The sequence below is a fragment of the Hyperoodon ampullatus genome, assembly GCF_949752795.1.
Source record: "Hyperoodon ampullatus genome assembly, chromosome: 2".
Lineage (NCBI taxonomy): Eukaryota > Metazoa > Chordata > Mammalia > Artiodactyla > Ziphiidae > Hyperoodon > Hyperoodon ampullatus.
This window is the reverse complement of record NC_136915.1, coordinates 151,908,220-151,919,169: the sequence shown is the minus strand read 5'-3', so window position 1 is coordinate 151,919,169 and position 10,950 is coordinate 151,908,220. Positions and strand designations below refer to the sequence as shown.

Genomic DNA, 10,950 nt, shown 5'->3' with positions numbered 1-10,950 from the left:
ATTTATCCTCTGATGCCCTTTGTGACCTATCAGTGTCACAAAGCCCTTTGTGACTTATCACTGTCACAAAGCCCTTTGCCTCATCCCCCAGCTGCCCCCTCAGGGCAGGGCCCCCATCCTCTCTCAAACACCCCATTGCCCCCGCGGAGGACAGGCCCATCCTGCCAGGGACTCAGGTGCGTTACCAAAATAAAAAATGTCTTCAAGTGGGAAAGTTTTGTGTGGGTCCTTTTTCTTTTCCTCCCCCAAATTCAGCTACTGGATGAAATCTATAGGAATGTAAGATGATGGGATCAATTTGAACCATTTAAGCTCATGGTTTAATTGTATCGAATAAGGCAGAGTTGGCAGTGGCGGTCCTTAGTCTGTCCTTTCATAAAATCTCAGTAAACGTGGACGATGGTGAGTGCCAATTCCCCTGTGAAGCCTTCCCTAACCCAGAACTCCTTCCCATGCCCCAGACCCCCTCCTCTGAATAGATCCAGTCCCCAAACACACGCCTCTCATTGTCTTTGTCACTCAGAGTTGTGATCATTACTCGTGCTGTCCTGTCTCCTCCACCATCTGTGTACCTCTGTGCGGGACCGGGGTGGCACACTGTCTGAAAGTTGTTGCACCGAGGTAGCTCCCTCTCTGCACCATCACCTGCCACCTTGAGCAAGTCCTTTAAATGCTCTGAACTTCCGTTTGCTTATCTGCAAAATGGAAAGACGTGAGAATCGGAAGGGGGCACACACATTCAAGAACTTTATAAACAGCTAAGGGCTGTGCACGTGTTTTTTTTTTTTTCTGTAAATTTATTTTATTATTTATTTTTGGCTTCTCTTGTTGGGGAGCACGGGCTCTAGGCGTGCGGGCCTCGGTAGTTGTGGCGCACGGGTTTAGTTGCTCCGTGGCATGTGGGATCTTCCTGGACCAGGGCTCGAACCCGGGTCCCCCGCGTCGGCAGGCGGATTCTTAACCACTGCGCCACCAGCGAAGTCCCTATGCACGTGTTTTTAATGCATTTTCTTCCTTCAGACTAGTGTTTCCCTGCACTTGCCTGTGTGGAAGTCATAAGATCAAAGGAGTGTGATGTGATCTTTTTGTAACTTCTCCTCCTTGGGTCCAAGGAAAAGCTGGTGGAGAGTAAAGCATTAATTGCGGCTCCCTGCAGCTCCTAGTCTTCTTGGAAACTCTGGGTTAATTCTGGGGTCAGGAACCTTGTTTGGCCAGGGGAAACAGTGCACATGTGTAGGTGTTGGGCTGGCTCCCTTTCTCATCAGTGCTCCCCACCAAGTGCCCACCATTCCGTCCACCAACAGAAGAGACCTCTCCCCAGCCTCCCGTGATGAGGTCTGTGGAAGTCACAAACTGTAGGTCCAATCAACAAGGATGCTCTGACCTAACAAATACTCTCCCTCGTGTGAGGTTTAAGGATTTGGTTTTGGAGCCCCAGAAGAAAAAAGTGCCTGCAGGTTTGGTGTGGAGAAACCCTTCTGAGCAGGGCATTCAAAAGTTGAATTAGTGGCTGGAGGAGGACTGGACGCTGGACGTTCCAGGAGTGAACGCTGGAATTCCAGGTGGGAGCCTGTTTCTGGCCGCAGCCCGGGTCATGCCAGAGGCTAGAGGTAGAAGCGTGGGAGCCAGACACAGCTCAAGGGTGGACTGGATGCTCTCGAGATAAGGCCAGCTAAGAGCTGTGAGCTCACTGAAGTTCGAAAACCGGCTCCCAGCCCCCACCCCTCCCTCCCCTCAATCTAGTAAAATTGATGCTCATCTCTGTAGTTTTGGAACATGATGGTAAGAATGGTGGTGCCTCGGGTTCTTGTGCTGGTCCTATCTCAGGCTTGTTTGCTTGCTTCCTTCTTAAACTACAGACAGACAGGGCTTTGCATAGAGAAGTGGGCTGGTGGATCACCGTTCTGCAAAGATCCCATTGTGCAACTGGAGCAGGTTACCTTCTCTGAGCCTCAGTGTTCTCATCTGTAAAATAGGCATATCGTTCCTTCTTTTCCTAATAACCAAACAAGTGTTCTTGTACTTTACCTTAAATAAATGTAATTTAAAGATGCCAAGCCTTTCTGACATCACTTTTGTGCATAAATAAAAGTGAAAAAAAGAGAAAGGCATTGGCAATAACTTCATCACAACTGCCATGGTGATTGTAGGACCATCCTGATTTCAGAGTTAGTAAAATGTGAAAAATACAACACCTGTGTACCTACCATCTTGCTTAAGAGACAGAACAATTCCCAGCAGCACTAACAGCCTTGTGTCCACCTCCTTGACCTAGCCTTTCCACCCTAGAGAAAACTGTCCTCAATTTTGTGTTTACTCTTCCCTCATTTTTAGCTACCGTTGTTTTAAACATGTACCCTATGCAATCTGTTGTTTGAGCTTGTTTCAGAATGGTTCCATGAGTGGAACTGTATCCCATTCTTTTGATGTTTTTAAAAATCATGAGAAGTTGATCTATGCTAATGTGTGTAGCTCATTTATTTTTCACTATTGAATATTCCAATCTTATCCTATCCTGCTGTATGAATTCTGCGGATGGAAATTTGGGCTGTTTCCCGTGTTTTGCTGTTAAGTTATTTTTGCTCTAAACATTCTCAGAGTTGTTTCTTAGAACATGTGTGTTTCTCCAGGGTATATACCTGGGCAGGGAACGGCTAAGTCTAGATGAGAGTGCTTGCTGTTCTGATTGCTAGCTAATACTGCCGCCCTTATTTCTGTCCACTGAATAGCCCGAGGGGACATGAGTCCTGTTCTGGCTCTGTTTACAGACCTTCAGGGGGATTAAGCGTTTATAAAAAGAATAGGGGGGGATTCCCTGGTGGCGCAGTGGTTGAGAGTCCACCTGCGGATGCAGGGAACATGAGTTCGTGCCCCGGTCCTGGAAGATCCCACATGCTGCGGAGCAGCTGGGCCCGTGAGCCATGGCCGCTGGGCCTGCTCGTCCGGAGCCTGTGCTCCGCGACGGGAGAGGCCACAACAGTGAGTGGCCCGCGTACCGCAAAAAACAAAACAAAACAAAAACAAAACAGAAAGAATAGGGGGATAGTGAGGGAGAGCTTCCCAGACCATAGTCTGACTTTGAGCCATGGCCCTGAGGGGCAAAGCCAGAAAGGAGTGGAAGCCAGATGGAAGCCAACTGCTGTTGGCGCTGAGCATGAGTGTGAGGTGGGGCTGCCCTTGCCTGGACACTGAGTTTCAAGACTGTGGCACAGCTGACATCACAGAATCCACTGTGAGGCTACGGCTGTGCTTCGGGACCTAGAAATTCAGACAAAACACTGCGTGCATTCTCAGACTGTATGTTTTTTTATTTAAATTGCAGTAAGGAAGCTGAAATGGGCTCTCCAGGGGTATTTCCCAGAGCCCTGGTCCCCTTTGCAGCTCCCAGCTCCTATTGATGGGCTTCAACGGTCACTGGCTCCATGGTCTCAGATGTGACACCAGTGATTTCCAGCCCCTGGCCACTCTCTGCTGTCTCTGTGATGGCCTCCATTCGGGTCCCTTCCACTGGCTTCGCCAGGATGCTCCCATGTTTATTTCGTGATGAGGCCACTGTCTTTTTTGTAAGTCTGGCTCTCATATTCCTGAAGCAAGAGCTGATCCTGCTGAGTATGTTGGTGGTGGGACCCGAACGCGCTGGAGATAAGCTCCTGCCCGATCTGTGCGAGGTCTTGGACTCGCTGGTGATGGGAGCACGGCTGATGCCTTTGGGAGCAGTGCCCTGCTCGCTGCCCCCCGGGCTGCCGTGGCCTTTGGCCTTTTGGTCATCTCTAGTGGCTCTGCGGCCGCCTGAGCCCGGGCCAGCTGCTTTGGGGATTGTCTTGCTCCCTGCTGCCTTGTGGTGGCTTTCCACGGAACTGCAGAGCGAGGGGCTCGTAAGAGCTCTGTCCTCTCCCCAGTGCTCCCTCCTCTCTCTTCTTCCCTTGTGGGCCTGGGACACTCTCTGTGAGCTGCCATCCTGTTCGCTCACTTTGCCTTCCTGTGGCAAGCTTGAGACGAGGGTCCCGTCATCGTCCTTGTCGGCTCTTCCTTTGACAGTCTTGCTGGTAGGTTCTGCTCCGACCACAGTCATGCCGGCCCCTGGGGAGAGGCTGGTGGACGTGCTGGAAGCATACTGTGGATTGTTCTCAGCACCTGCCAAGGCCGTTTTCCCGCTCCTCCGGGATGTTCTGGCGGTGTCCCCAGTGGCTATGTTGGTTTTGCTTCCTCCAGGCCCGTCGCTGTCTGTGGCTGCTATGGCCGTGCTCTGCTCTTCAGCGGCAGGAGACTTGATCACTGCCGAGCTCAAAGCACCCGCTGCGGTGCCTCCTGCCACCACTGCTGTCTCCACCTTTGTCGTTGCCCGCGATGCGGACGCTTTGTCAAGCCCTGTAGTAGGTTTTGCTTTCGCAGTGGCCACATCGGGCGTGGTATCGGGCTTGTGGGAGTCCAGTTGGATCCCTTCGCCCCCCGCAAAAGCTGCAGACGTGGCCCCGGCCACCTCAGGGCACGTGTGGAGGCTGCTGACGCTCACCTGGTCCTGACGCCCCTTTCCTTGGAAATCCTCCACGGCCGGGCTCCTCCCGTCCTCCTCCTCCTCGAACACAGGCACGCAGGTCAGGTCCCAGACGGGAACGGCATAGGTGTTGCTTTCACTGTCCACTGGTGGTCGCAGGAGGTCAATCAGCTGTTCCCACTCGGCGAAGAGGTCTTCCCGCGCGTCCAGAGGGGGACACAGCTGCAGGTAGAAGCAGCGGCCAGTGGCAAGCTTCACGCGCAGCTGTTGTTTCTCACGATTGTGAGTGGAGATCCTCACGAACTCCAAGGGAAGGAGCCTGGTGAGCTCTAAGGTCTTTGCAGCCTTGTGGCTCTTGCCCTTGGTGGCCGGGCTGCGCTCGGCGTGCTTTTCACAGCCGGTGGCCCGTCGGGCCAGCAGCATGATGTCTGGGAGCGGGAGGACGGGGCTGGTGGATGTGATGCCCATGGTCACCATGCCGCCCCAGTTGTGCACGTCAATCGCTTCTCCCCTCTTCGTGACCTGGATGAAGTCGCTCTCGAATATTGCTGCGTACTTGAATATGTGGTATTCGCCCTTGTGCAGTTGCTGCTGCAGCTTCCCCGTGGTGGTGTTGAACAGGTCCACCCAGGTGCTGCTCCGGGCCGTGTGATACGGGAGCAGAGAGTCCCCACTCATGGCTGTCTTTGATCACGACAGGCAGCGCGGTTAAGGCGGGTCCCTGGCTCTTCCCTCCCTCGGCCTCACTGGCAGAAGAGCGAGCTGCGATGCTCCTGCGTCACACAGGCGGCCGTACGGCAGGTCTTCCAAGCCCGCCCCACAGGCCCCCACGTTTGCCTCAGGGTCTCCCAGAGGCAGGGGTGTGGGTAGGGGCACAGATGATCACAGTGGGGACGCTGTAGGGCGCCTGGAGCCCAGGCTGACTCTCTTCAAGTGTGTCGAGAGGTACGGTAGGCTCCCCCTCCGCCTCACCTCACTTCTGCTTCTGGGTTTTTATCTCCCCAAGAGGCTGTGGTGAACTTCCGTCCTAGCGAGAGAAGTAACCACTTTGTCAGCCTAACCCCCTGGCACAGCCTATTTATCCTCTGATGCCCTTTGTGACCTATCAGTGTCACAAAGCCCTTTGTGACCTATCACTGTCACAAAGCCCTTTGCCTCATCCCCCAGCTGCCCCCTCAGGGCAGGGCCCCCATCCTCTCTCAAACACCCCATTGCCCCCGCGGAGGACAGGCCCATCCTGCCAGGGACTCAGGTGCGTTACCAAAATAAAAAATGTCTTCAAGTGGGAAAGTTTTGTGTGGGTCCTTTTTCTTTTCCTCCCCCAAATTCAGCTACTGGATGAAATCTATAGGAATGTAAGATGATGGGATCAATTTGAACCATTTAAGCTCATGGTTTAATTGTATCGAATAAGGCAGAGTTGGCAGTGGCGGTCCTTAGTCTGTCCTTTCATAAAATCTCAGTAAACGTGGACGATGGTGAGTGCCAATTCCCCTGTGAAGCCTTCCCTAACCCAGAACTCCTTCCCATGCCCCAGACCCCCTCCTCTGAATAGATCCAGTCCCCAAACACACGCCTCTCATTGTCTTTGTCACTCAGAGTTGTGATCATTACTCGTGCTGTCCTGTCTCCTCCACCATCTGTGTACCTCTGTGCGGGACCGGGGTGGCACACTGTCTGAAAGTTGTTGCACCGAGGTAGCTCCCTCTCTGCACCATCACCTGCCACCTTGAGCAAGTCCTTTAAATGCTCTGAACTTCCGTTTGCTTATCTGCAAAATGGAAAGACGTGAGAATCGGAAGGGGGCACACACATTCAAGAACTTTATAAACAGCTAAGGGCTGTGCACGTGTTTTTTTTTTTTTCTGTAAATTTATTTTATTATTTATTTTTGGCTTCTCTTGTTGGGGAGCACGGGCTCTAGGCGTGCGGGCCTCGGTAGTTGTGGCGCACGGGTTTAGTTGCTCCGTGGCATGTGGGATCTTCCTGGACCAGGGCTCGAACCCGGGTCCCCCGCGTCGGCAGGCGGATTCTTAACCACTGCGCCACCAGCGAAGTCCCTATGCACGTGTTTTTAATGCATTTTCTTCCTTCAGACTAGTGTTTCCCTGCACTTGCCTGTGTGGAAGTCATAAGATCAAAGGAGTGTGATGTGATCTTTTTGTAACTTCTCCTCCTTGGGTCCAAGGAAAAGCTGGTGGAGAGTAAAGCATTAATTGCGGCTCCCTGCAGCTCCTAGTCTTCTCGGAAACTCTGGGTTAATTCTGGGGTCAGGAACCTTGTTTGGCCAGGGGAAACAGTGCACATGTGTAGGTGTTGGGCTGGCTCCCTTTCTCATCAGTGCTCCCCACCAAGTGCCCACCATTCCGTCCACCAACAGAAGAGACCTCTCCCCAGCCTCCCGTGATGAGGTCTGTGGAAGTCACAAACTGTAGGTCCAATCAACAAGGATGCTCTGACCTAACAAATACTCTCCCTCATGTGAGGTTTAAGGATTTGGTTTTGGAGCCCCAGAAGAAAAAAGTGCCTGCAGGTTTGGTGTGGAGAAACCCTTCTGAGCAGGGCATTCAAAAGTTGAATTAGTGGCTGGAGGAGGACTGGACGCTGGACGTTCCAGGAGTGAACGCTGGAATTCCAGGTGGGAGCCTGTTTCTGGCCGCAGCCCGGGTCATGCCAGAGGCTAGAGGTAGAAGCGTGGGAGCCAGACACAGCTCAAGGGTGGACTGGATGCTCTCGAGATAAGGCCAGCTAAGAGCTGTGAGCTCACTGAAGTTCGAAAACCGGCTCCCAGCCCCCACCCCTCCCTCCCCTCAATCTAGTAAAATTGATGCTCATCTCTGTAGTTTTGGAACATGATGGTAAGAATGGTGGTGCCTCGGGTTCTTGTGCTGGTCCTATCTCAGGCTTGTTTGCTTGCTTCCTTCTTAAACTACAGACAGACAGGGCTTTGCATAGAGAAGTGGGCTGGTGGATCACCGTTCTGCAAAGATCCCATTGTGCGACTGGAGCAGGTTACCTTCTCTGAGCCTCAGTGTTCTCATCTGTAAAATAGGCATATCGTTCCTTCTTTTCCTAATAACCAAACAAGTGTTCTTGTACTTTACCTTAAATAAATGTAATTTAAAGATGCCAAGCCTTTCTGACATCACTTTTGTGCATAAATAAAAGTGAAAAAAAGAGAAAGGCATTGGCAATAACTTCATCACAACTGCCATGGTGATTGTAGGACCATCCTGATTTCAGAGTTAGTAAAATGTGAAAAATACAACACCTGTGTACCTACCATCTTGCTTAAGAGACAGAACAATTCCCAGCAGCACTAACAGCCTTGTGTCCACCTCCTTGACCTAGCCTTTCCACCCTAGAGAAAACTGTCCTCAATTTTGTGTTTACTCTTCCCTCATTTTTAGCTACCGTTGTTTTAAACATGTACCCTATGCAATCTGTTGTTTGAGCTTGTTTCAGAATGGTTCCATGAGTGGAACTGTATCCCATTCTTTTGATGTTTTTAAAAATCATGAGAAGTTGATCTATGCTAATGTGTGTAGCTCATTTATTTTTCACTATTGAATATTCCAATCTCATCCTATCCTGCTGTATGAATTCTGCGGATGGAAATTTGGGCTGTTTCCCGTGTTTTGCTGTTAAGTTATTTTTGCTCTAAACATTCTCAGAGTTGTTTCTTAGAACATGTGTGTTTCTCCAGGGTATATACCTGGGCAGGGAACGGCTAAGTCTAGATGAGAGTGCTTGCTGTTCTGATTGCTAGCTAATACTGCCGCCCTTATTTCTGTCCACTGAATAGCCCGAGGGGACATGAGTCCTGTTCTGGCTCTGTTCACAGACCTTCAGGGGGATTAAGCGTTTATAAAAAGAATAGGGGGGGATTCCCTGGTGGCGCAGTGGTTGAGAGTCCACCTGCGGATGCAGGGAACATGAGTTCGTGCCCCGGTCCTGGAAGATCCCACATGCCGCGGAGCAGCTGGGCCCGTGAGCCATGGCCGCTGGGCCTGCTCGTCCGGAGCCTGTGCTCCGCGACGGGAGAGGCCACAACAGTGAGTGGCCCGCGTACCGCAAAAAACAAAACAAAACAAAAACAAAACAGAAAGAATAGGGGGATAGTGAGGGAGAGCTTCCCAGACCATAGTCTGACTTTGAGCCATGGCCCTGAGGGGCAAAGCCAGAAAGGAGTGGAAGCCAGATGGAAGCCAACTGCTGTTGGCGCTGAGCATGAGTGTGAGGTGGGGCTGCCCTTGCCTGGACACTGAGTTTCAAGACTGTGGCACAGCTGACATCACAGAATCCACTGTGAGGCTACGGCTGTGCTTCGGGACCTAGAAATTCAGACAAAACACTGCGTGCATTCTCAGACTGTATGTTTTTTTATTTAAATTGCAGTAAGGAAGCTGAAATGGGCTCTCCAGGGGTATTTCCCAGAGCCCTGGTCCCCTTTGCAGCTCCCAGCTCCTATTGATGGGCTTCAACGGTCACTGGCTCCATGGTCTCAGATGTGACACCAGTGATTTCCAGCCCCTGGCCACTCTCTGCTGTCTCTGTGATGGCCTCCATTCGGGTCCCTTCCACTGGCTTCGCCAGGATGCTCCCATGTTTATTTCGTGATGAGGCCACTGTCTTTTTTGTAAGTCTGGCTCTCATATTCCTGAAGCAAGAGCTGATCCTGCTGAGTATGTTGGTGGTGGGACCCGAACGCGCTGGAGATAAGCTCCTGCCCGATCTGTGCGAGGTCTTGGACTCGCTGGTGATGGGAGCACGGCTGATGCCTTTGGGAGCAGTGCCCTGCTCGCTGCCCCCCGGGCTGCCGTGGCCTTTGGCCTTTTGGTCATCTCTAGTGGCTCTGCGGCCGCCTGAGCCCGGGCCAGCTGCTTTGGGGATTGTCTTGCTCCCTGCTGCCTTGTGGTGGCTTTCCACGGAACTGCAGAGCGAGGGGCTCGTAAGAGCTCTGTCCTCTCCCCAGTGCTCCCTCCTCTCTCTTCTTCCCTTGTGGGCCTGGGACACTCTCTGTGAGCTGCCATCCTGTTCGCTCACTTTGCCTTCCTGTGGCAAGCTTGAGACGAGGGTCCCGTCATCGTCCTTGTCGGCTCTTCCTTTGACAGTCTTGCTGGTAGGTTCTGCTCCGACCACAGTCATGCCGGCCCCTGGGGAGAGGCTGGTGGACGTGCTGGAAGCATACTGTGGATTGTTCTCAGCACCTGCCAAGGCCGTTTTCCCGCTCCTCCGGGATGTTCTGGCGGTGTCCCCAGTGGCTATGTTGGTTTTGCTTCCTCCAGGCCCGTCGCTGGCTGTGGCTGCTATGGCCGTGCTCTGCTCTTCAGCGGCAGGAGACTTGATCACTGCCGAGCTCAAAGCACCCGCTGCGGTGCCTCCTGCCACCACTGCTGTCTCCACCTTTGTCGTTGCCCGCGATGCGGACGCTTTGTCAAGCCCTGTAGTAGGTTTTGCTTTCGCAGTGGCCACATCGGGCGTGGTATCGGGCTTGTGGGAGTCCAGTTGGATCCCTTCGCCCCCCGCAAAAGCTGCAGACGTGGCCCCGGCCACCTCAGGGCACGTGTGGAGGCTGCTGACGCTCACCTGGTCCTGACGCCCCTTTCCTTGGAAATCCTCCACGGCCGGGCTCCTCCCGTCCTCCTCCTCCTCGAACACAGGCACGCAGGTCAGGTCCCAGACGGGAACGGCATAGGTGTTGCTTTCACTGTCCACTGGTGGTCGCAGGAGGTCAATCAGCTGTTCCCACTCGGCGAAGAGGTCTTCCCGCGCGTCCAGAGGGGGACACAGCTGCAGGTAGAAGCAGCGGCCAGTGGCAAGCTTCACGCGCAGCTGTTGTTTCTCACGATTGTGAGTGGAGATCCTCACGAACTCCAAGGGAAGGAGCCTGGTGAGCTCTAAGGTCTTTGCAGCCTTGTGGCTCTTGCCCTTGGTGGCCGGGCTGCGCTCGGCGTGCTTTTCACAGCCGGTGGCCCGTCGGGCCAGCAGCATGATGTCTGGGAGCGGGAGGACGGGGCTGGTGGATGTGATGCCCATGGTCACCATGCCGCCCCAGTTGTGCACGTCAATCGCTTCTCCCCTCTTCGTGACCTGGATGAAGTCGCTCTCGAATATTGCTGCGTACTTGAATATGTGGTATTCGCCCTTGTGCAGTTGCTGCTGCAGCTTCCCCGTGGTGGTGTTGAACAGGTCCACCCAGGTGCTGCTCCGGGCCGTGTGATACGGGAGCAGAGAGTCCCCACTCATGGCTGTCTTTGATCACGACAGGCAGCGCGGTTAAGGCGGGTCCCTGGCTCTTCCCTCCCTCGGCCTCACTGGCAGAAGAGCGAGCTGCGATGCTCCTGCGTCACACAGGCGGCCGTACGGCAGGTCTTCCAAGCCCGCCCCACAGGCCCCCACGTTTGCCTCAGGGTCTCCCAGAGGCAGGGGTGTGGGTAGGGGCACAGATGATC

General features: G+C 53.3%; 2 protein-coding genes across 2 annotated transcripts; both read right to left on the bottom strand.

Annotated features, from left to right (window-relative positions):
- Positions 1-99: 99 nt before the first annotated feature.
- Positions 100-5,173, bottom strand: LOC307066289 (Golgi-associated RAB2 interactor protein 4-like; the record flags this gene model as incomplete). Its single annotated transcript, XM_079723400.1, has 2 exons — positions 100-118; positions 4,356-5,173. 2 exons carry the CDS (start codon positions 5,171-5,173, stop codon positions 100-102), a joined length of 837 nt encoding a protein of 278 aa, XP_079579526.1.
- LOC307066278 (Golgi-associated RAB2 interactor protein 4-like) lies at positions 5,170-10,744 on the bottom strand (the record flags this gene model as incomplete). The annotated part of the gene is made up of 2 exons (XM_079723387.1): positions 5,170-5,179; positions 9,927-10,744. 2 exons carry the CDS (start codon positions 10,742-10,744, stop codon positions 5,170-5,172), a joined length of 828 nt encoding a protein of 275 aa, XP_079579513.1.
- Positions 10,745-10,950: the final 206 nt, after the last annotated feature.